General features: G+C 40.1%; 3 protein-coding genes and 2 non-coding genes across 8 annotated transcripts in view; 3 read left to right on the top strand and 2 right to left on the bottom strand.

The window, feature by feature from the left end:
* The window catches only part of LOC110379500 (intermembrane lipid transfer protein Vps13D), a 34,106-nt gene extending 28,154 nt beyond the window's left edge, over window positions 1–5,952 (top strand). For both annotated transcript variants that reach the window (XM_064036263.1, XM_064036262.1), the window contains exons 64-69: window positions 20–179; window positions 847–1,029; window positions 1,111–1,285; window positions 1,385–1,516; window positions 1,589–1,760; window positions 2,452–5,952. In XM_064036263.1, coding sequence (XP_063892333.1) covers window positions 20–179; window positions 847–1,029; window positions 1,111–1,285; window positions 1,385–1,516; window positions 1,589–1,760; window positions 2,452–2,926 — 1,297 coding nt within the window. In that variant the 3' untranslated portion in view covers window positions 2,927–5,952. The remainder of the gene's footprint in view (window positions 1–19; window positions 180–846; window positions 1,030–1,110; window positions 1,286–1,384; window positions 1,517–1,588; window positions 1,761–2,451) is intronic.
* An 833-nt stretch (window positions 5,953–6,785) lies between these two features.
* On the top strand, window positions 6,786–9,924 carry LOC110379488 (ester hydrolase C11orf54 homolog). Of its 3 annotated transcripts, none has more exons than XM_021339176.3 (8): window positions 6,786–7,093; window positions 7,386–7,471; window positions 7,911–8,009; window positions 8,527–8,702; window positions 8,910–9,089; window positions 9,169–9,265; window positions 9,353–9,519; window positions 9,599–9,924. In XM_021339176.3, the coding sequence occupies exons 1-8, from the start codon at window positions 6,801–6,803 to the stop codon at window positions 9,770–9,772; spliced, it is 1,272 nt and encodes a 423-aa protein (XP_021194851.3). In that variant the 5' UTR covers window positions 6,786–6,800; the 3' UTR covers window positions 9,773–9,924. The 3 variants fall into 3 exon arrangements, with proteins under 3 accessions (XP_021194851.3, XP_021194852.3, XP_021194853.3); XM_021339177.3 differs by having other exon boundaries at window positions 6,827–6,984; XM_021339178.3 differs by lacking the exon at window positions 6,786–7,093 and adding an exon at window positions 7,106–7,161.
* Window positions 9,925–10,502: 578 nt separating this feature from the next.
* LOC110379489 (E3 ubiquitin-protein ligase rififylin) lies at window positions 10,503–17,758 on the bottom strand. The gene is made up of 7 exons (XM_021339179.3): window positions 17,296–17,758; window positions 14,871–15,068; window positions 14,124–14,222; window positions 13,812–13,979; window positions 13,409–13,585; window positions 13,122–13,304; window positions 10,503–12,903 (listed from the first exon to the last, which is right to left on the bottom strand). The coding sequence occupies exons 1-7, from the start codon at window positions 17,558–17,560 to the stop codon at window positions 12,728–12,730; spliced, it is 1,266 nt and encodes a 421-aa protein (XP_021194854.3). The 5' UTR covers window positions 17,561–17,758; the 3' UTR covers window positions 10,503–12,727.
* Window positions 17,759–20,155: 2,397 nt separating this feature from the next.
* Trnas-uga (transfer RNA serine (anticodon UGA)) lies at window positions 20,156–20,237 on the bottom strand. Its single transcript has one exon. It is a non-coding gene; the product is annotated as a tRNA-Ser (tRNA).
* Window positions 20,238–23,310: 3,073 nt separating this feature from the next.
* Trnas-uga (transfer RNA serine (anticodon UGA)) lies at window positions 23,311–23,392 on the top strand. The gene has a single exon. It is a non-coding gene; the product is annotated as a tRNA-Ser (tRNA).
* The last annotated feature ends 1,493 nt before the right edge of the window (window positions 23,393–24,885 follow it).

Below are 24,885 nucleotides of genomic sequence, written 5' to 3'. Positions count from 1 at the left end.
TCAACGTTTGTCCGTGTAGACTGATCCTGCAGTTGTGGGCGTGGGCGTGGCGCGGCGCGGAGGAGGCGCGGGAGGCGCCGGACGAGGCGGACTACGAGACGCAGCGCATGCTCAGCGAGCTCACCGCGCTGCACAGCACCAGATACTACTTCGCGCTCATCAAGATCATACCCAGCCAGGTACTACCGGATTATAACACGATTGACCATCGAATCCTGACCTTATACGAATTCCAATAAATAAGACTATGTACACTCTTGCATTCTACATTTGTATGCATTGTACAAAAAATAAAATGCAATGTCAATATGGTACTCCTATACTTCATTACTGCCAGTTGCGCAGCAGCATAAAACAGTACACTATACATATATAATTGTGTGCTTACAAATAATTGTTTTGTTTTCATTGCGCTCAGTTTTTGGCATGCAAGAAGGTTAGAATATTTTACACTGTGTGGAACACCATGTTTTGAATATCACACTTACACCTCGATAGTAGTTAGTTTTATCCTTGTGTAACATTTTTCATTTCTTACCAAGGTCGTGTGTTCCTTTGTTTTTTCGCTAGCTCCCCATCTATAAGTTAAATATTTTGAGCCATATAATATAATAATGCCTTCTTGTTGATAGGTTAGAGTGTTAGAGGATCAAATCTTGAACCAAACTGGCGAATTGTGTATATTCCATAAGTATAATTTAAATTGTCTCTTATGCTTATTCCTGCTTGATTTCCTAAGATCATCTTGTCACAATAGTATTTTGTTGTCTAACCTCTTAGACAAATTACCCTGCGAACGACGGTTTTGTTGGGACTGTGTGTTAATTTCCGTGTTATTCTCGTCAGATCCGGTTGTCGATGTGCACGGCGAACAAGCTGGAAGGATCCCTGAGCGCGCTGAAGCGTCGCCTGGGACTCACCTTCATCAAGTTCGAGGACGCCGCCGTCGAGCTCGAGCCCTTCGTCAGGGCACACGTCTTCGACACCGCCTCATATCTCGGCCGGCAGATGTTAGCGCACTTTAAAGATGTAAGTCTAATGTTTTGGCATCTCTGTCAATTCTTACTTGAAGTAACAATCGAAAATAATTTATCGCCTTATTTTTCGCAGGAGTTAAAATGGCAAGCAGCGAAAATCCTCGGGTCAGTGGACTTCTTGGGTAACCCGCTGGGTTTCGTAGCTGATGTGTCAGAGGGAGTTACGGGTCTACTGTTAGAGGGCAACGTGGGCGCATTACTCAAAAACGTCACGCATGGCATCTCCAATTCCGCCGCTAAGGTCACAGGTGCGTCAACCGACATTATTTTTACCATGGTGTTTGTAGATAAACTTTTTGTGTAGCTACTGTGTCGTGTCATGTGATAACTGTGTGTGTATGTTGCAGAGTCCCTGGGCGACGGGCTGGAGCGCGTGGTGGGCGACGAGGCGCACGAGGAGACGCGGCGCCGCATCCGCTCCGCCGCGCCCGGCGCGCACCTCGCCGCCGGCTTCCGCGGCCTCGGCCTCGGCATACTCGGTACTCACAAGCCTCTAATACGCTGTACATGATAACCGACATAACGTGTCTGACGAGATTTCCTCGCGGCAGGCGGTATGACGTCGCTGGTGAAGCACAGCTACGAGGGCGCGACGCAGGAGGGGCTGGGCGGGTTCCTGGCGGGCGTGGGCAAGGGGCTGGTGGGCACCGTCACCAAGCCCGTCATCGGCGTGCTCGACCTCGCCGCCGAGACCGCCTCCGCGCTCAGGGATACCAGCCGCAGGTACAGCAATACGCGTCTGTCATATATGCGCGCGCATATGAGTATTAAAAAACGGTTAAGTGTGAGTCGGACTCGCGCACGAAGGGTTCCGTACCATTATTTATAAAACGGCCAAAAAAATCATGTTTGTTGTATGGGAGCCCCCAAAAATATTTGTTTATAATTCTAGTTTTTAGTATTTGTTGTTATAGCGGCAACAAAAATACATCATCCGTGAAAATTTCAGCTCTCTAACTATCACGGTTCATGAGATACAGCTTAGTGACAGACGGACGGTCGGACGGACAGAGGAGCGAAAACAATAGGGTCCCATTTTACCCTTTGGGTACAGAACCCTAAAAAGTACCTATTAAAGTTTATTTATTTAAAAACTCAGTTTAAAAGTGAAATAAAGTTAAAAATCGGTCTAAAAAAAATAATAAAAATTATTTAGTTAAATCATAACCTTAAGCAGTAGTTTATTTATTTAATATGTATTTGTTTAAAAATCTAATCAAGAATATCACAAATGGAGTATTGCCCACGATGTTCTAGCTAGAGGTAAATTCAAATCACTTTGCTGCTTTAGAGAATAAAAACGGTTTTTGCACTCGGATATCGAAGAGCAAAACTCTCGATCTCGCTTTTTTCGAAATGGTGGAATGCCAATAATGATAGAGGCAAGCAGGTGATGACTCGGTTGCGTGTACAGGTCGGACAAGTGGGTGCCGGCGCGGGTGCGCGGGCCGCGCTGCGTGGCGGGCTGCGGCGGGCTGCTGCCGCGCTACTGCGGCGCGCAGGCGGCGGGCGCGGCGCTGCTGTACGCGCTCAACCACACCGACTACTCCGAGCGCTTCCTGGCCTACCGCGCCGTGCGCGACCTGCCCAACGACATCCGCGCGCTGCTCTCCGACACCTACCTGCGCATCATCACCTGCAAGCACCAGGCGCCGCAGGTGGTGATGGAGACGCACCTCAGCAACCTGGTGTCGTGCACGGTGGTGACGGTGGAGGGCGCGCACTTCGTAGAGCTGGGCGTGCGCGGCGGCGGCGCCGACGCGGTGCGGCGCCCGCGCGTGCAGTGCGACAGCGCCGAGCTGGCCGCCTGGGTGGCGCAGCACGCCGCGCTGGCGCGCCAGCTCTACCACGAGCACGTGCACACGCTGCTGCCCATCGCCGACCTCTAGCCTGTATGTCTTCGAATACCTACTGATTAACCCTTATCATTCTAACAATATTGACATGAGTTATTTTCTATTTGGAGCAAGTTAACATGCCCAAGTGACAAGGGCACGCGGGTGAGTATTTAGCTTGGTACATGAGCGAGTTTAAAATGCATGTAACCTGCGCATGTGTCTCAACATGCGCAAGCTACTTGCACCGTGTAGATTCACCCTAACAGCTAGCAAACTTAAGATGAGCTCTTTTATGTAGCAGCCCCAATTAAAATATTCGTAAACGAATTTAACGATAACGATACGACTGCCTAATCGGCATTGCAATACCGATTAAATGCTTATAATCAATGTTAAATCCTAAAGAGATTTTCGACACAAAGTTTCGATTATGTATAATAGAGATTTATGTTGTTATCAGGCATAGGTAAACTTTTAACTATGAGTATATAATACACGCGCACAAATATACTTATGTGTGTGTGGTTCTTCCCTTCTGTATAAAATTATTCCCAAATACATATTTGAAAATTCGTTTGGGCTGACGACCTTCCAAACTTTATTAGACTGAACGTTTCATATGTTAATATATTGTTATTACCTACTAGATCGATAAGTATTCGTAAGTATTATTGCAAAAGACACTGCGAGCTAACTTATGTTATATAATACTCTTTTATTAACTGCGAATCTAGTAATGATATTACAAGCTATACACTTGCTAATGTTGATATTATCTGGGGCTCGATTCTGCTAATTTCACTTAAATCAATTACGATTGAAGCGAATGTTACATTCCGAAATTTTTTGTTTTAAATAAACATTTTTAACCTTTTATATAATGAATCATTGTCTTCAAATTATTTAAGATTGCGATATGAGTGTAGAGCAGAATACCCTGTAGACCAAATGGCAGAACAATATCAATCCAATTAAATGTCATTGGAATACGATCGGTCTTATATTAGTAGCAGAATACCCGATACGGTTAAAGCTGCTATTGAGATTACATTGTTATCCAATTGTCACACTATTACATTAGCAGAATCAGGCCCCTGGACTATACAGGTATTCCTCACAATGTTGTGTGTTCTATCCTATTTCTAATATAACTTGACCCAATCAGTATACACAGGCAGTATAATAGTGTTTATATCCAGTTTCTACATGTAACTGCTTAGTTATAAGGTACTGACTTATTACAGTTTTGTCTTGGTTGGTGATAAACATAGACTTTCACAAATATATCATAGTTCGTAGGTTAAGTGTTGTAAACCCTTTGACTCTTAAAATTTGAAATATCCAGACAATGTGTAAGAAGTCGAACTATTTGAACGTTCGGTACGTTAACAGTTAACACTGCCTACAACTATACTCCATTCAAAATAACATTAGACATTTAAGTAAACCTTTTTTACTGTTTGTTTACCGAAGTCAAAATCGGTTGAACAAACAGTAAAAAAGGTTTACTTAAATTTCTAATGTTATTTTGAATGAAGTATAGTTAATCTTAAGTTGTAATTTAACAACGCAGTAACTTTGTTATAGTTTTTACTAGTGAAAGTAGTAACTAAGTACAGTGGACGTTTTCCAGCAGATGCCTGCTTACACAGCAATAATAAAACACCATTACTAAGTAATCCCATATTGTAGAAGTATTTGTGTCACAGTAATGTGTTGATTGTGCTCTTATGTATGTACGTAGTAACGACCAAGTCGTGGCAACTAACTAGTTATGTGATACGTGTCGAGTGTACCACTACGTCACTTTGTTTTAGTGCTAATTACGGATCAAGTGTTTCGCACGTTCTACCGGGGAACCAGTGGCTGTAAACGGCACTATCAATGTTATATCAGATAAGTAACAGACATAATGAGCTATATGTGGTACTTTAGAGAGGTAGAACGCGTTAAACACATTCATCCATAAATTATTTTATGTAGCTCCAGAGTAATATATTTTGTGTACGTGTGGGAGTTATGCTGAGTCTTGATTGAACAAAATTATCTTAGGCTGTGATATAAACCTATGACAAATCGACATGTAATACGACAAACTTCGTGAGCTGGCAGCACTAGTGTTATACATTCCATTGCAGGTCCCAAGACGTAATGATTCCTTGACTTCGCAGTGATACACACGTTTAATAATAAGTATAATGTCCACAAATGTTACAATACGGGTAAGTCCGCTTGTCCCTTGTCAAGTGTTGCCAGTTTCATTCGTATGATCGCTATTCTATAAAATTTCGGTAGCGACGGAAAATTGTACGATGATCATCTATTATTATCTATTTAGCTGTGTTATTCCAAAATTTTCATTATTATGACGTTATCTTACATTATGGTAACTGAGGATTAATTATGTAGGAAAATGATTATTCCATATCTAAGAGACTTAAGGGAAAAGGTTGCCAGTAATATTATTATTTTTTTTTAATATGATTAATTGGTTATGACAAGATACGAATGTGTTGAGTAACATGCCTTGGGTAGTGCTTATGTTTAATTGATTCGATTTGTCTGTCTTTTCATTGTGTGCAAGGTTTGAGTTTGTTATGATTGCTCGTTATTTTATAAGCGAAGTCTATCTTCTGACGTTACATACTAGCAAACTTCAAGGAGCCCATTTACTTTTTTAGCAAATTGAAAGGTTGTGATAAGTACTTATTGTAACTAAACATTAATCTGATTTCTGTAAGAGTAATTGCAACATACATGGGCTTAAACACCTTAACAATGAATGGTTTGGATGCTTCATTTAAATAATTATATATTTTATGTATCATGGTACGAGGATGGAGACAGAAAATTATACCCGTTTATAATTAGTAGCAAAATAAAATACAATGTAACGTCAGAGTTATTTTGTAGTGATTAGTTTAGTTAACCAACATTACCAAAGTGCGACTTACTGTAAGTGGAGAAGGTTTATGTTTGTATTTATTTATTTATTCTGAGAATGTCAGAGAGAGAATAATTATTTATTTAATACTGTTGTGGTATCATTTCATTGAAATAAAACTTTTCAACAATAACTTTATCTTGTTTTATTCATTACTAGCTTTTGCCCGCAACTTCGTTCGCGTGGAATAGTGACTACCAGCAGATTTTTGATTTGACCAATAGATGGCGCTATATGTCCGGAATATTTTTTTTTGTAATAAAAACTATCCTATGTCCTTTCTCAAGTTTCAAACTATGTCTGTACCAAATTTCACACAAATCGGTTCAGTAGTTTAGGCGTGAAGAAAAGACAGACAGATAGACAGACAGACAGACAGACAGACAGAGTTACTTTCGCATTTATAATATTAGTTTGGATAGCTTTTGCCCGCAACTTCGTTCGCGTGGAATAGTGACTACCAGCAGATTTTTGATTTGACCAATAGATGGCGCTATATGTCCGGAATATATTTTTTTTGTAATAAAAACTATCCTATGTCCTTTCTCAAGTTTCAAACTATGTCTGTACCAAATTTCACACAAATCGGTTCAGTAGTTTAGGCGTGAAGAAAAGACAGACAGATAGACAGACAGACAGACAGACAGAGTTACTTTCGCATTTATAATATTAGTTTGGATTCAACCTGCCTGATGTGGTCAGTTAAATAAATAGCACACAATGACGAATGTGAGTTTATTTGTTACGCCAACTTTCATCTGTACCTAGCGACTGCTATCAAAAAATATTAATTAGTTGGCTTTAGGTAAAGCAAACCTCTAATTATCTTTAAAATGCTAATATATCATCTTTTAGAATCGAGTACAAATACCGTTAACGGTACTTATATTACGAGTACCCTTATAAAAATCAAAGTGGACACAATTTTTTTTTATGAGTAAGTAACCAATCACAGCGATGTTTACTTATCACCACAATAAGATGTTTGACCTTGCTACCGTAATTAAGTGGAAGCTCTCAAACAATGATAAAGCGCAGCGGCAGATAGCGCGCAATCTCAGCGAGCGCCGCCAGTCGACGTCTGCGCGTAACCCGCACCACACGAGGTCACGCGAGGTCACCGCGCAACAACAGAAGCAGTCCAACCTCCACGCTACACATTACCGTACGTATTGCTACAGTTTACCCACAGAGGTTATAATGCGTTACATTAGCATAATACTAGCGTGCTCACTTGTAGTGGCGGCGAAAGCGGCGACCTTGAACGCGCCGAGGTGAGTAAACCAATCGCTCTGACAATACTCGTATACCGGCGACCGGCGACTGCGGTTTACAATCAATTGTAACAGTCATGTGATTTTACAATAAAAATATGCAATGTTTCTTGCCAAGAATTTTGATATATTCTCAGTAGTAGTCGTAAAAGCTATTTTTTATGACCATACATACATTACATTACATTACATACCATACATTCATAATTTTAACCGGCATTAAGCAATTTCTGTTGCAATAATAAAAATAAAATGTATTGATTGATAAATTATGTGTAATTAATGATTCCAGCAACAGCATGGCATCCGTGGACTACAAAAAGGTTCCGATTAAGGAAAAACCGTTATTCCAGCCACCTCTGCAGGAAATAGTAGACGGTGAGATACTCCAAGCCTATTATAATAATAACCTTATAATTACCAATTTATCTACTTATTAGTAGGTATGCATCGGCCATTGGATTTCTGTCAAAAATACTACAATTGCAATTTACACGGGGGTTGAATTAGGAATAAGATAAGATTCTGAAGCAGCATCAGCCCAAACCTTGACATAAGATTTTAAAGCTGAATGAAGCAGTTACTTAAATTATATTCGCGTGCACTGAGAACGATTTTCCATTACACTATCTAATAAGGCAATTAAACAGGACCAATTATACGTTAATTTAAATTTTATCGTTAAGTCAAGGTGCTAATTCGGTGTTAATTCGGTAATTAAGGTGTTCTCTTGCTCTTAGTATGAAGGGGTTGGAGTGCACACCTATGTGTAGTGTATGTATATGTTATGATTTAATTTGTACGCTTGTGTTGCTAGTGTTGTCTGCGGGCCTGACCAGCACCTTTGAGACAGTGAGCGTGTCGGCGGAGGACTCCCCGGACCTGACGCAGTCGCCGTACAACCTCACATCACCAGGTATACACAGATAACATCATGTGATGCGAATGTTGCATTTAACGTCGTAAGACGTTGTCGTCAGCAATCATCCAATGGGTTCTAGAGTTCTAGGTTTCTAAATAATTTCTAGAACTAGAAGACCATTAAAATTCAATTATACCTACCTACATCTAGCCATGAAAAATTATGTAACACATATTGACCTATTAATTGTTGTTACAAATCTTACGCTATCATAAGTAAATACAGCGATAAGTGAGACAATATTTTGCCGCGGTTATCTATCAGATGTCTTACTTACACTTGTTACAGCATCTGAATTAATTAAATATACGCAATTCACTATTGTCAAAATTCTTTTCATCATCATCAGCCCATCGCAGTCCACTGCTGGACATAGGCCTCTCCAAGTGCACGCCACTGAGATCTATTTCGGCTTCTTTTTTTTAATTCTTTTCAATGTTAAATAAATTCGTTTCAGTTTGATTTCTCTATCAGGTCTCCTATGTAACAGGTTGATACATCTGCATTACAGGTCTGACAGGGAATGCCAGGCTAGTGGAGATCGGCGGTCCTCCGTACCTGCTGCCGCTGGTGCAGCGTGACAAGCTGTACGACCTGGCGGCGCTGGCGCAGCACCTGCACCGGGACCCCGCGCTGCTGGCGGGCGCCGGCGCCGGGCCCTGGCCGCACCTCGGCGTTAACTGCGAGGTTTGTACCACGACCTATCTATGTGTTGTACTAACGTTTTGGGTTTCCGTCAAGCTCTCTTGAATAGATGAACATAGGTACGAAATGCCTGGCAAAAAATTACCTTTTTATAAAACTTAGACCTTACCTTGGGCAACGTTACTAGAGCGTCAATCTGGCTTCTGTACAAAAGCGTAAATACAATTTATTTAAATATCTCAATTCCAGGGTATAATAAACCTGAGCATCCGCAACGGCACAGTGGATCAGGGCACGCGGATAGTGTCGGTGGAGCCGGTGGGCGCGGCGAAGGGCAGCAGCGGCTACCTGCAGCGACAGCTGCCCAACACCGAGACGCGCACCGCGCTGCTCGGCAACTACCTGCTCAGCGAGGGGAAACCTGGCAAGGTGACACACGCTACTGATTCTTTATTTGGAAAAATAAGCTTCTTTCGATAGTCCTTACAGTGAATTTTTGTCATTTTAGGTGATAAAAGTAGTTGCTAAGAAACGGATCGGTCCATCAAATTTCATCACTGCCATCAGAGAGACGCTCAAAAACCATTATGGCGACAAAGTTGTTGGTGAGTAGTTTGAGAACAAAATCTACTATTTAGTGTTAAATGTACTTGAGAAGAAGTTACCTGACTTATAATATCCATCGTGTTCAGGTCTGGGCGGCATGTTCCTGCTGCGCGCTGGCAAGGTGAAGTTCCACGTGATGCCGGACTTCTCCAGCACAGCGTTGTGCACGGACGAAGACGTGGACTCCTGGCTGCACTTCTTCGAGATGAGCGCGCCCATCACACATGTCGGCACCCTCGTCACCGGAGACCATGTTAGTAAGCTGATTGATTGGTGAGTATGCATTCTAATGGGTATGCCGTGCGTATTAAGCTCGGTGTGTGGTGTGGCAGGGGCTGGACCTGCGCGTGCAGCACTTCCACGGGTTCAGCGCGCACGGCGACGGCGGGCACTACCACTACGACACGACGCCGGAGGAGGTGCAGTACGAGGGGTACTTCGCGCTCGCCTCGCACATCATCCGCGTGGACGCGCCCGAGCAGACACACGCCGTCGGACGAGACTAGCTCACATACATCTACTACATGTTATTGCTCAACTCTAGGACAGAAAGGCAACAGATTGAGAGGATTGCTGTACTTATTTATTCATGTAAGAAAGATATGGTTGTGTGATTTGAACATATTTTTGTCCAATAAAATAATATAATTTTCCGAAATTGTTCATAATTTCTGATTTGTGTATTCCTGTATTTATAAGTATAGTTTCAGTTTCACAAATGCAGTTGCATATTCTGTTTGTATAATGGGCTCAATTGACGGAAACATTTTATAGTTTTTTCACATTCACATGTGATATGCACACTATTATTTTCGAGTAAGTGGACGGCGGTATTATTCATGACAATATGTACATATTATGAACAAAACAAAAAAGTACCTCAATAAGTCTGTTGCAGGCATGGAGAACAAAATGACTAGCGGAGATTTCATGACGGAAAATCTAAGAAACCAGAGCGCCAAAATGCGGGTATGCGGAGGGTGAGGAAAGTTACTGTCCTCGCCTTTATACGCCTTCTTTTGACCCGATAATTTTTTTTAATACCAAAAATTATTGACAGTGGTTCAAATAACCCGAACTTCTCGTTGCTTGTCTTAACTGATCGCTTTGGTCATACCCACCATACAAATTTGAGCTAGAAGGCGCTTCGCCTACCTGCACTATGGCATCTCCGCTCAACTTTCTTTACTCCGTGGTTCCAGGATACAGAAGAGCGGATGTAAAACGAAACGACACTTTAAGGCTTTACCGTGTATTCAACTTATCTATGTGATACAACTTTATTGAAATGATTGCAATATTCGTTATTTACACGGAACATGTTTTTATCAATTATAATAATATGAATATTAGATCGTTCGTATGGTACAACGCACATACACTTCATGTTGCTCATTATAACTGATTTTCAAATATTAATTTTATAGAATTATTTTGTTTAGACTTACATAATTAACATATAATTTTAATAACACTACCTTTAATGGAAATTCAGGTAGTATTAGAAAGGCTAATTACACAACTGATCACTATCTAAATAAGCATACTTTAATAATGGAACCTTCGAACGAACCTTCTTTTCAAAAGTCAGAAAAACTGATTTAGCAAAACAACTATTATGATTGCTTTTAAGCTACTAAAAATGAGGCTCCTGTCCTAATTTATATTTTTCTATACCCTGTTCTCCTTCGCGTCTATTCAATTCCACGAGAAAATCATCAAATCCCTACTTAGTGAAATTCATCAGTGTACTAATTTCTGTGAGTCACATGTCTGTGTTACGTTTATATTGTAAGGATGTAGCATCATTGCGGCGCGTTGTACCGAGTGCGGAGTGCGGTGTACCGCACGAGCGAGCCGCGGCGCCGCAGCGCACGCGCACATACAAAAATAAAGTAATATTATATACATGTCGGGCGAGCCGCGGCGAACAGCTGAGCTCAGCGCCGCCGGTGCCAACACGACACTATTTGTATTCACCGCTCTCGGGTGTAAACTATACAATTTGTGACGTTTTCCACAAACGCCTCCAATACATATTATTTTACAGATGATTAAGATTTTCCGCATGGGTGACGCTGCTAAACATTTCTACGATAGACTTAAATATACAATACATATACGTAAATAATACATTATTGAACTCAGTCGTGCAGCGCCATGCAAGCTGATCCAATTTCATCTTCAACCTTTAAGGTTATAGAATAATAATTTTGAATAATATAATACAATCCAATTTTACTCATTATAAAATCATAAACAACAATTTTAAGTGGTACATTTATAAACTCCTATTGACAATGCGTTCAAACGATGTTAATTGTTCTTTATATAAACAATTTATAGTATAGCACATAAAGAGAGAGATCGTTATGTGTTTGTTCGAACAAGTGAACCTGACGGGCGTCCCCCGCGGCCGCCGGTACTCGTCACACGTGATGCCGCGGCCTGGAGACGCTCTCGTCAGCTAACTTTAAATCAATACCACTCTAGAGCAATTACACAGCCCGCGTTTGCTAGCATACTAACAACAATTTCATAATAAATAATTGTGCCGCGGCTACAGTCGGCTGCACGATTTGACGGGTTTTCGCGTAAGTAAGTAGTAAGTTATAAAAGTAAGGTTAAATTTTTTGTTTACCTAGCTCCAAAGTTCTCACTAACGTTGAGACCACACGATGCCTGTACGATGTGACTAAGTAAAATACAACAAAAAAAAAATGGTATATATTGTAAGGCTATGCTAATATTACAGAAGAAATATTATGTTATATGTATATTAGGAAGTCAAGCAGCCGACTGTGGCAGAGTGTCGAACATAAATTTTGAGCTAACTCTAAAACCAATGATATAATTTTATTATAAATATACCTAACTATTTGAACGTACTGAAAATTATAATCGTTTTACTTCGGAGTAATCTAAAATGATGAATTTGACTTCATTTACCTTAGATTTTTTTTATTATGGAAATTGATGTGAAAGCGACATCTAAGTCAGGAACAATATTACTTAACAATCACGTACGTTACGATTTTCAGTATGTTCGGGGCTTCACATTGAATAAATAACATGTACACAAGGAGCTCACGATCATTATTTGTTTGCTATTACATCAGCTGCAGTTTAAATATTACAACAGTTTAGATTTCTATAAAAACTGCTAAAAATATAAACATATTAATATTTACATGATCAGTTCTGTACTTTTGGCAGACTGTGTGACGGGAGGTCACGGAGTAGTATTGTCGATCGCAAGCAACTAGCTACCTACGTCAGCACTCTCGTCAACAAGCACTGCCGCCCGAGCGAGCTGCTCTACGTGGAAGTAACGAGGACCTGACGCCGTTACCGATACAAAATAGCACTCGCAGATCACCTGGATCACTCGGCGTGGCAGAGCACCACTACACTAATATTGAAGTATGCTATGATATAGAAGTGGCTTACAGCGGCGGCGCCTAGGAGCGGAAGAAGCGCACGGCGCGCACGACGTACTGGCGGCAGATGGGGCACTCGGCGAGCTGCTTGGCGCACGCCGTGCAGGCGGCGATGTGCCCGCACTCCAGCAGCACGCACTCCAGCGGCGCCGCCATGCAGATCTTGCAGCACTCCGACACCGGCAGGTTGTCGATGTCTGCACAACACACAACACATATTATTTATTTGTTCACATTATTTTACTAACGTGAATTCACTAGTAGCCAACCTTGCATGAGCAAAGCTACTCTATAATTATCGCAGTTCACCATCTTGAAACTTCTTTGAAGTGATATAAGCTCATGTTTGAGCTGCATGCTCTCACAAATTTGACACAATATGTATTGTTACAAATGACATGGGTGGTGCACTGACCGTCGTTGTACTGGTGGTGGTTCCGCCAGAGCGTCTTGGCCCGCTCGAGCAGGTCCTTGCGCTCGAGGCAGCCGCGGTACTCCACGCGGTTGCGCACCAGCAGCTCCTTCAGCTGCTTCACGTTCAGCGTCTCCAGCTCCGACACGCGCTTGAACTGCTCCAGGCTGATGTGCTTCGGTGTTCCTGTGTATGTCCAACATGCACTATTATAAAATAACTGCTGAACATTGGGGTACAACTTTGAATGGTGGATGTCGTTAGTGATGTTTAGTCAGAGGCACATGTACCTTGGTCTGCATCGTTGTCGTGGTCCATGAGCGGCGCGTCGCCGAGGCTGGCGGTGTCGTGTTCGGGCGGCGCGGGCGGCGGCGCGGCGTCGCGGCGCACGTCCAGCTCGGAGGCGGCGCGCTGCAGCGACGCGCGGCGCACGAAGCTGCCCGACGTGCTCAGCAGCACGTCAGAGTCTGTGCAACGTTCATTGCTCTCTAGTTATAGAGATTTTTGCGAATGCAAAAATAAACCTTACTTCAAATACTAAGTACTCAATTTTCAACGTGTTAAGAATTTGCTCTCCTCTCCGAGCCGGTCTGTTTGAACGGACCCTTAATCGACGATCGAACGTTTCTGGTAAAAAAATATAATTGACAGGCAGCGTCGATAGTAAATCTGATGTGAGCTCGGAGCTGTTACCATTAGGCAGCGGGTCGGCGGGCCGGTTGACGAACTCCCAGCCGGTGTCGTCGAGGTCCTCTATCTCGAAGCAGTCGGCCGTGTCGACGCGCGCGCTGCTGGCGGACGCGCTGCGCGACACCGACGACGCCGGCTCCGGCACGCCCACGCGGATGTCCGCCTCACCTCCTGCACATACCATATTCATTACAAGCCTTCAGCTATTTCCATCAATACTACATCGTTCTCAGTGTAAAATGCGATGACTTTTGGCGAGTCAACAGACCAATCATCGCTATAATACACAAGTAAATAGAATGTATATTAGCTCACCTGGCGTGGTTGTAAATCGTTCGGAATAAGGGTTCGGCCGGTTGGTTGGAGCATCGTTGTTCTGGTTATTGTGCACGTGAGACGAGTTGAAACAATTGCCTGCAACACACACACTTACATGTAATGTAGCGTGATATTTAAATTGCTAGTTCAAACATTATTCTGTTTGGCATACATAGTAAATTAAAGAAGCATGTAGAATTTGAGCGTGCTGACTAGCATGCAAATATTATTTAAGACCTAATTCAATATTGCCAGTTCAAACAAAAAGACTTCAAATAAGCAGTCATTTATTTATAAAGTTTAAATAGACTGAGGATATCAGTCTATTTATAATTCACAGTAAACTTTTATGTGAACTTCATCAAAAATTTATAGAGATAACTCAAGTATATTTCTATCTATTTCTGAATTTAGTCAATTAAGATTACATTCATGGAATAACCGTGACTATCAATTTTGTTACTTGCCTAGTCATTATGGATTTGTCATAATATATGATACATACTTAATTGTCACCGTTAGTAATATCCCATTTAGTTGAAACTAGACATTTCAAGTTGGTTTCATTTGATAATATAAAATAGAATTATGGCTGTGTTCTCCTTTAGGTTTACTCTTTCATCATGGGTGTCCAATCGTTTTAGCATAAGGATGTCACACATACATAATTATGTAGATAGTACATGTTTACAGACGAATGAATGACATTTCTAAGATTAGATAAAAGGTTATAAGCTCGCTCACTAGCACAGCCGCGGGCGGGCGGCGGCGGCGCGGGGTGCGGCCCGTTGCGGATGTCGAAGGCGGAGTTGATGAAGTCGTTGATGTTGCTGGTGAGCCCCTTGAGCGAGCTGAAGGGGCTGGCGCCGGCGCGCGAGCCTCGCCGCCGGTACGCCGAGCTGTTCACGTGCGACACGCACAGGCTCAGCAGCTCCTCCTTCTCTGTATGCCAACATATTTATTAAACTACAGCTCATAAATACTAGAGACTACTCATAATACTACTAAAGCTACTGAAGACTAAACAATTGTCACACTCATACAGTGACTTGGATGATAAGTGACAAGGGTACAGATAGGGTTTTGTAAGAAACTCAAACTCAAACTCAAAATCGTTTATTCAAATTAGGCTGATAAATCAGCACTTTTCGAACGTCAAAAACAAAAGACAGCCCCCAAAACGCCCGCCCTTCACCACTTCCTATGTGTTTTTGCTGGGAAGAAGAAGTGGCGCAACAAACTCCCCAGCAACACATGTCTGTCTGCAAGGTTTGAAGAACCAGAATGTATACAAGTCAAATAAAAATATCATTATCACATGATAACCATTATATAAAATTAAGAAAGGAAAAAAAAACAATACAAACTTAACATAAGTTTAACACAAGTAGGCTAGCACACAGATTTACACCTATAAAGACTAAGTACTCAAGCATTACTTACAGTCTATTAAGTGTATCTAGAGCCTCCTGTTAATAAAATAAGAATGTATTTTTAATATAAGCATAAAATCCGCGTGCCCACCCACATGCGCAGATGGATATGTTGTAGCTGTACAACACAAACAAGGTGTATACCTGCCAGGACTACAGTATTATTATTTTCTCCAAAATAAGCTAATAGAAAATCATACTATTATTAATAGTGTCAATAGCCACCAACACGACCTGGTACCGCCAGCAGCACCCGTTCACGAGTATAACGCGAGGATCAGCCATCGCCCCCTTCGCACATTTTTGAGGGAAGGGGACAACCCGACCCCCAACGCTACCACTGGCCATACCGTCTAAGGGAGTATGACGTGCTTGCAGCTATTCAACAAAAGTAGAACATGTAAGAAGTACTGCAGTACTCGCAAGCCATAAAGCAACAACGCTAAGCAAAATTTAACAAAAGTTCCCAAAGTAAATAATAAAAGAAAAAAACAGAATTAATGTCTGAATTAATGTCAATCAATGTAAAAAAATAATAATAATAAGTTAATAATTTAGTTACAGTGATAACAAGAATGAGCTGCCTTGCGTTCAACTTAGCGACCAACTATTCCTATCATTTAAATAATCATTAATGCTATAATAAGCCTTCTTTGAAAGAATTAACTTTACTTGTAATTTAAATGCATGAAACGGTAATTGTAGTAAAGTGAGAGGTAGTTTATTGTAAAAGCGGATACCGAGCCCCAAAAATGAGGAGAAGAGGGAGGATCCTTTGTCTCAAATAGAAATCATTTATTTGCAAAAAATGTTAGTTACAGATATGGTGATATATTAATTTATATTGTCTCAATACATTTTGCCTTACGCCATGCAAAGTATTTGTTGATGATGATGACTAGTTGTCATTGACAACTAATTTAACTTAATTATATTATATTCTACAACAACATATATTTAGGTATCAAAGTTATTCTTGTTGGTTTTCCTTACAGTGTATTATCTGAAGGAAACTTGCTGTAATCATTTAATTTGAATTATAGAATTCTATTATTGATAAGAATGTGCTTCCTTATTACACCACGTGGTTGTAATAATAGGTTAAAGTTTTGGGTACTATAGTTGTTTTGCAACTATAGTTGTTTTTGTTGTGCACTGCAGGAACCACTGCCCATATAGCGATAAAATATAGCTTCTGTTGCTCGAGAAGAGTGTCGCTTTCCAATAGTGAAAGAATTTTTCAAATATGTTCAGTTGTAGTGGCGCCTTTAGGGTATGAACAAACAAAAAATGTTTCCTCTTTATAAGATGAAGCGGGACAGGGCAGTCAAGATATGACTAGACTTTATGATAATTTACTTAAACACATTAACATTTCTAGTGAGTTGATATGTTAAGAATGTTATTGGAATGGTTAGAAATTTGAATGGTTAAAATTGAATACAATTTGGAGTCTGAAACATTAAGTCGCATTGTTTTGTTGAGTTTGTGTAAGAAATTATTTGGCAATCCTGGTCTTGTTGGTACATATTTGGATAACGTGAAAGATTATGTCATGAGTCAATGTTTAAGTTTGTCAACTTTACACTTGGCTGCAGTCCAGTCATGTGAATTACTAAAAATTGAAAGGTAAATAGGAGTGCATAAATTATTATAAGCATACTACGCATATTCAAATGAAGTCTCTTTTGGACTGTGAACTGTTGTGTGAGAAGTTGCATGGTGGGGAGACCTACCGACGCAGCCGCGGGTGGAGACGTTCTGCCGCTGCAGGAAGCACTGCAGGTCGCGCACCTTCAGGTGGGCTATGGCCTGGCGCGTGAGCGGGCGGGTGGACAGCACCCGGCAGGGCGCGCACATGGCGCCGCCGCCGCGCCGCAGGCAGCTGCTGCAGTAGTAGCGCTCGCACTCGCAGCACGCCCGCTTGCGCTTGAACATGCTGAACTGCACCGCGCAGCTCTCGCAAGGCATCTTACTGCACCCGCGTCCCTCCACTACCATCTAGCATATTCCGCGCCGCGCATTCCACTGCTCCAGCTGCGTCACATACACATTACACTCACACGGTCACTACTGTATTTACTATTTTTTTACAAAGAGTATCAAACATTTGATATTTTTATAACGTAATTATTTATGTAAAAAATCAAAACATATGAATGACACACCTGCCATCATGAAAACCACGCTCCATTATACACAGAGTATACAGAACGCTATTAAGTATACAGATTTTTAAAGCATTAGATTGCTTGCTATGAAACATACATAAAAAGATACTTTTTATTTTATTTGATTTCGTTTCTAACATGAAGAAATGAGTTTTTGAGAAGTTTTATAATAATAGTATAGAGTAGGGTTTTATGCGTGTAAAGGATCTTTGTTTTTTTTTAATTCTTCAATGACGCAAAGATAAACGATTATACAGCCTTACACACGCAACACGGTAGAAACTGTTCTTGCCTAAACTGTTATCTATCTGCGAGTGTTATTGATTAGAAATATACGAAGTATGACATGTTATACACGGTCATTAGTTTTATACATAGAGCTACTACTAGGTGGGCAGTACATCTATACTACTATTATAAAGAGGAAAACTTTGTTTGTTTGTTTGTTTGGTTGTAAAGGCTCAAAAACTACTGCGTAGTTTTTAAAAATTCTTTCACCACTCGAAAGCTACATTCTCCACGAGTAACATAGGCTATATTTAATCCCGGTACGGGCAGTAGTCAAGCGCGGATCCAGCCCTTAAAAAAGGTTGTGGTCACAGCTACTAGAAAATCGGTTAAGTACCTACAAATTAGAGCATGAACATGCTCATTAACAATCATGCAAGTCGTTTATGAACTTTTGAATTAAACTATTTTCTTTTTTCTGAGTATCAGGACTTTGGCATTAGGAAAGAAAATAAACTTAGGAGGAAGTCGGACCCGATTTAAAAAATATACCGGGAGCAATCATTGCTAAAGCACTCCTATTTATGGAAAGATTGTGAGTAGTATTTTTTTTGCGCGAGCGTAGCAAGCCGGAAAATTTTTAGATTTTGTTGTAGGTACCAAGTTATAAAACCAAAAGCGAAGGCGCAGAATATAAGCGTATAAAATTGCGCGAGCGAAGCGAGCGCAAAATTTTTGAGTTCTGTGCCACAAATTATCAAAAGAAATTATAAAAAAAGTACTGTGTAATTAAGAAGCTGTGAGCGTAGCGAGCGCAAAATTTTGGAATCTTGGAACACGAAATCACCCAAACAAGTAAAAAAAGTATTTAACTTCTGAGGGAAACAAACCGCGAGCGTAGCGAGCGCGAAATTTTTTTGAGTTTTGGAACAAAACAGTACCAAAACAACTAAAAAAATTAAAATAGTGCCTATTGTAAATAATAATAATTGTATGGTAATAGACAGCTGTGTTGCTGGGAAGTTTGTTCTTCACCGCTTCTTCTTAGCCAGAAAGTGCTGAAAGAGGGCGTTATGGGTATTATATACTTTAAAATTTTAACTTAAACGAACGTTTTCGACATTGGACTCAAATCACCGCAAAGTGAAGAAGCCGCGAATTTTTTGAGTTTTGGGACACAAAAGTACCTCAAAAACTAAAGCTGTTAGAAAAAAAATATGGTGACCTCGAATTAGTAAACAGCAGTCATAAAATTGAATGCAACAAAAAATGTCTTATTTTGTTCCCTTGTGTTATGATCAGCCTATCGATTGCAAAAGACCGTAAAAGTATGAGGTCACAAGTCTAATAAGGTTGTGGGCATGCCCATCGTGCCCACAACGGTGGATCCGCCCTTGGCAGTAGTTACCACGGGACGCAGGTGAAACCGCGGCAAAACGGCTAGTATTTAAAGTACGTTTAGGAAGCTGGTTTCTAGAAAAGGTTGGTATTCCTAAGGCTAAATGGGAAGCACTTAGGACGTAGCGGAATACATAGGGGTAGTATGTACAAAGGGGCAGTATATAAAGGAGTTTATAAGTAGATACTTGAATATGTGATTATAATTCCCACAGAAACCTTTTTTAAACCACAATAGCAAAACAGCTGTCCGAAACTGAACTTAACAAACGTGCCTTCTCCCGATGCATGATTATAAAAAAATATGTTTTTTTTTGTTATTGCAGGTACAATCACGTGTTCAAGAATCGATCACTAATTACCAGTCACCCCATGTAGGGAGCTTATAGGGACAGTCCATGAGGGAGTACAAAGGAAAGTGCACTAGGGAGTACATCGGGGGAAAACATAAATACAAGAAAGAAGTGTGACGTCATTAGTAACTTAGGGTTGGCATGGCCACAGTCAGTAGGTACCCACTACGGTAAATCTACCTCTGATCTTTAACAGTATGGCCTACTCGGACCATAATGCGAGTACGTACCAAACTTACCAAATAATGGACCTGTACCTATGTCAAGATGAACCTTCTAACTTGGTAAAGTTAATCTTGAATAAAAAAACGCTTGTCGTCCTTTGTGTATTGCTGTCTTTCTGTGGGAATTATCATCTATATTGTTTGCTTTTTTAATTCCTAGCATAAACGATCCAACGTAGAAAATATAAAAGTGACATAAATTCATTTGTTTAGTAAAAAGATCGCTGAGGACAGGATTCGAACCTGCGCGGGTAGAACCCATTGGATTTCAAGTCCAACTCCTTAACCACTCGGACACCTCAGCTGTTACTATTTATGTTCAATTATGTACTGTAAAAAGTGTTATATTCACTGTTTAAGTTGGTTCAGATTTATATTTACTCAAGTGTCGGTAGTCATCGTCAACGATGTTTCGCTTTTCTTCTTACTGTACGCCAATAGGTTACGGGGTTAAAGTATGAAATTGCCGATTTGTACTGAAAACCTAAATTGTATTTTTTTTAAATTTTTAACAAACTTATTTAATCAAAATAGTTGCCATTATTATCTATACATTGCGGTCATCTAATAAGAAGGTCATTTATGCCTTTACGATAGAACTCTGAGGATCTAGACTGCACAAACAGTGTGAAAGAATTTTGTTCTGCCTCCTGGGAAGAAACTTCTTGTGACGTAGATAATTGTCCAAATCACAAAAAAAATGGTCGTCCGTTAGAGCAAGGTCTGGCGAATATGGAGGAAGACGAATAGTTTGAAACTGCAGTTCCTGAAGAGTTAAAACGGTTTATTTTGCTGTATGAGGCCTCGCGTTGTCATGGAGCAATAGCGGTGAAGGTCGATTCATGAGTCGTGGCTGTTTTACTGCTAATTTTTTCAACATTATTCGGTGTTCGGCTGGGTATCTGGGTAGTTTGACTAGGATCGGCGTTCACCGTCTCTCTTAATTTCTCGTTAATCACCTGTCAGGCGGTCTTTCTCATGGCTCGTTCTTCAAGTCGAAGTTTCCACCACAAAAGCGTTTAATCCAAAATCGCACGGCGCGTTCTTTAGCAGACACCTCTTCAAATGCAGCATTGATATTGCGGGCTGTTTCTGCCGTTCAATCCCGCGTCGGAACTCATATTCAAAAATTACTCAAATTTTCGCAGTATCCATCTTTCTTGCTTAAGTTGAATAACAAAAACAATTGAACATCGATAATCAAATGTTTCACATTTTTTAAAAGAAGAACATCACAGAAACCACGTGAAAAAAGTTCCATTCGAAAACCTCAAACCATGAAGACTCTATGGCAATTCAAAAACCTACTAGAATAAAACGGCAATTTCATACTTTAACCCCTAATATTATTCTGATTGTTGCTTTATGGAATTGTTAAGGAAATCTGTTTACTTTGTCTATTCATATTTGCGGAATTAATGCACTGTATTTCCGTACATACACTTGAATTATAAAATTGAGCGAACCTTTGTACCTCAACTATCTAATCACGTAACATTTACTTATTTGGTATACTTACACTTTACATGCAATTCTTTGATAGTAAACATTTAAAATGTTGTTTTTGCGAGTAGTACCTAGATGTTTGGTTTTACTGAGCAAGAGTGTTGAGTGCACTTTTCTTGCAGAGTGAAACAAATGCATCGTATCGGCGAGTGCGCTCACTACTTGACGGCCGCACACGACCGGCAAAAACGCCTGCCACTACAACGAACGCAAGTTGTTGCGGCAAAGCTGTGTTCAATGCGAATAAAATTGTATCTAGGCATTGCTCCGATTGTCTTTTAGGCGCAGCCGCAAGTAGTCGTTAACTATGTTTCAGTTTCCAAAAGAGAATTGGACCAAAACCACTATTAGGTTTTGGGATTTTATGAGGATTGCGGTCATTCCTTTATTCTTGTTTGAAATATTGAAATATTTATTATTGATTGAATTAAATTATAATGCATGTAATGGATTTCGAAACGGATACCCAGGTACTCTATAAGTAGTTTAAATTTGTATTTTACTTAGGTATAAATGTGTTTTCATAACCCACTGGCCACAAAGTTTTACCTACTTAGTTAATAATTTAAAATAGGTATTATTCGTCCATTTCGTTATGATTGGAGTTCTGTTTATGAAACATTTTCTATCAGTTCTAAAAGTAGGTTTTGCTTAGTTGTTGTTTTGTGTGTTAGTTCAAAACTGTGTTAACGAGATACACATATTGTGACGTAGAAGTTTAATTAAACAGCTGTTTCGGGAATAATATTGGTTTCTCTCTAATGTATTGCGGGTACCTAGATACTTCATAACATAGCATACTTACGTCACGCTGTCAGATTGACTTCTAGGTTGTTATTTATTACTAACCTATTTACGACATCGTCATCTTTATGATAGAGGTCCTATTGACTGTTCTAAAATCTTAACAACTCCTAAGTAGGCTATAATTACCTAAAACAAAAATAACAACCTGTTCTGTAATTAACAAGCTATTTATTTTCTCAACAGTATCAAACTTCGCACAAAAGAAAGATTTCCAGTGCAAAATAAAATGAGGAAAAGGCGCAAAAGCCTGTCGTAAGGCGAAACCTGCTGTCGATAAATTAAAGCTCTTACAAATTGATATAAAATCAATAAGAAGCATAAAAACTCGTGGCGTTTGAAAGCAATTTTTCTTCTCTAAAGTCTTATTTAATGCCGTTCTTTTATTAATACAGTTAAAGCCGTTCTTTGACACGAGGGAGGTGTGAACAAAATACAACTTTTATTTCAGTTTTACTAGCTGTCCCCGGGGTCCCTTGCTGATTAACTAATAACATAAAACTTACGTGCGTTTAATGTAACAAAATGACCTTCATGTTTTTAACAATGGACTAAATCTGTTTTTCGTAAAATTTCGGAAAGTTATTTGTAAGATTACCACAGATTACTGAATAGTTACTATTACAGGTATAACGAGGTAATTCCTCATCAAGGTACCTACACTACATACTCAGGTAGACCGGTTGTACCTAATAGTTCATCTGGTAGAAATTACCCAAGTGGTCAAAATAAGCTTAAAAGAAAAAAAGTTAATGTTCAGGTCAAGTACCTAATAAAATAAGCAATAAAACTATTAACTGCTGGATAGTAAATAAGGTAATTCGTATAAATTCTCTATGTCACATTTTTTTTAGAAAACCGTTTATTTTTTGTGAACTAGCCCAAATAATAAAGCATTTTGATTTCTTCCCGCGGTTAATCGATATTGTTCATAATCTTCAACGATGCGCAGGAGCATTATCTACGCTAAAGATTACAGCGGCCCCTAGCACGTAATGTTTTACGTCATTTCAAAGGCCACAGACTACACGTAGATTATAATATGAAATTTTGCGCTTCATGCCACAGCTGAGGTGTCCGAGTGGTTAAGGAGTTGGACTTGAAATCCAATGGGTTCTACCCGCGCAGGTTCGAATCCTGTCCTCAGCGATTCTTTTTCTTTGTATTTTTGTAATTTGTTATTTTTACGGTACTGATTTCTTAATTGAATTATTTTTGAAATATGCATGTTTGAATTATGTACTTATACAATATATCATTTTGTTAATTAATGTAAAAAATATTGTGATAAAATGTTTAGGTAGAGTGACCTTGTCAGAGATAAAATGAATAAAATATCGCGTAGCATTAGTAAAACTTAAACAAAGTGTTATGTATTAGGTAGGTACACAACCTGTATATGATGATTAGCACAAAATTCCATTCACCATTATAATGAAGAAGCAAAACCTACATTTTTATTATTGCTCACGCCACGGTCTATCAGTATTCTCTGCGATAAGGTTGATGCCAAGATAGAATACTCTATGAGGAAAATATGGCAATTTTGAATGTATAACGCATCTATTAACTGGGATTCCTGGAATTCATCAGCCATGCGCTGAGCGTGATTCAACGGTTCCATGAAACCACTGGGCTCTAATAAACGTCGGTAGGTGACCGCTACTGGCTTACTGTGCTATGCTGTGCCTACTCGAACAGTTCTGTCACAGTTCCGTTTAAACACTAGCTAGATAGTAAACAATTTGAGGGTCTTTGTTCTTCTGGAATCGAATCCAATGACACTGGAATATGAAGAGATCATTCTTCTGTCCACTGTGATCAGTCAACTTGCGACAGCTAAACCTTATGTAGACACAGGTAGAACCACTACGAATGCTTATTGATCATACGAAAACCAAACAGAAACACGAGTCAAGAATAACATATTTCAGTTTAATTGCTACAACACAGCTCACAAAGTAAATGTTGCTTTTAAGCTCCAGAACATACTTGAATCCGGCTCGTGAGAGACTCGCTCGACAAACGTCGTCGAGAAGCAATCCTCACTCCACTGGACTTCTCCACGGTTGTTGACCTCACCAAACTCTGGAAATTGAGGAAAAGGAAACATGGAAGTCATTTGCATGCACAAGCGAAAATCTACTCTGATGTTACTCCATAAAGTTCGGATTTATGTGAGCGTTCACATGTAGGTGTTGTGTTTCAGCTGTCCCATTCTAATTTATACTCTGATGCTTAGACGTATGGTTTGATATCGTCTGTGTGGTGTCGTTTAGCAGGAAGTAGGTTAAGCACAAGTTATTTTTCACAGTTCCTCGCGAAACAGTGAGCGGCCGAAGTCTCGTAGAGGCTGGATAACTTCAGCACAATGTATGAATTGAAACGGTTCCATAGACTCTAGGTCTTATAAATGTTGCATTCAATAGGTCTTAGATGCAGGATACTACAATATTTGTATACTGTACGAATATGTAAACTAGATTCACTGCTATCGTCGGCAGTATTTTGGCTTTATTTTTAACCGACTTCCCAAAAAGGAGGAGGTTATCAATTCGGCCGGTATGTTTTTTTTTTTTCTATGTATGTACATCGATTACTCAGAGGTTTATGGACCGATTTACGTGATTCTTTTTTTGTTC

Source organism: Helicoverpa armigera, chromosome 9 (genome assembly GCF_030705265.1).
Source record: "Helicoverpa armigera isolate CAAS_96S chromosome 9, ASM3070526v1, whole genome shotgun sequence".
Classification (NCBI taxonomy): domain Eukaryota; kingdom Metazoa; phylum Arthropoda; class Insecta; order Lepidoptera; family Noctuidae; genus Helicoverpa; species Helicoverpa armigera.
The sequence above is the reverse complement of the archived record's forward strand: the minus strand, read 5'-3'. Positions and strand labels throughout refer to the sequence as shown.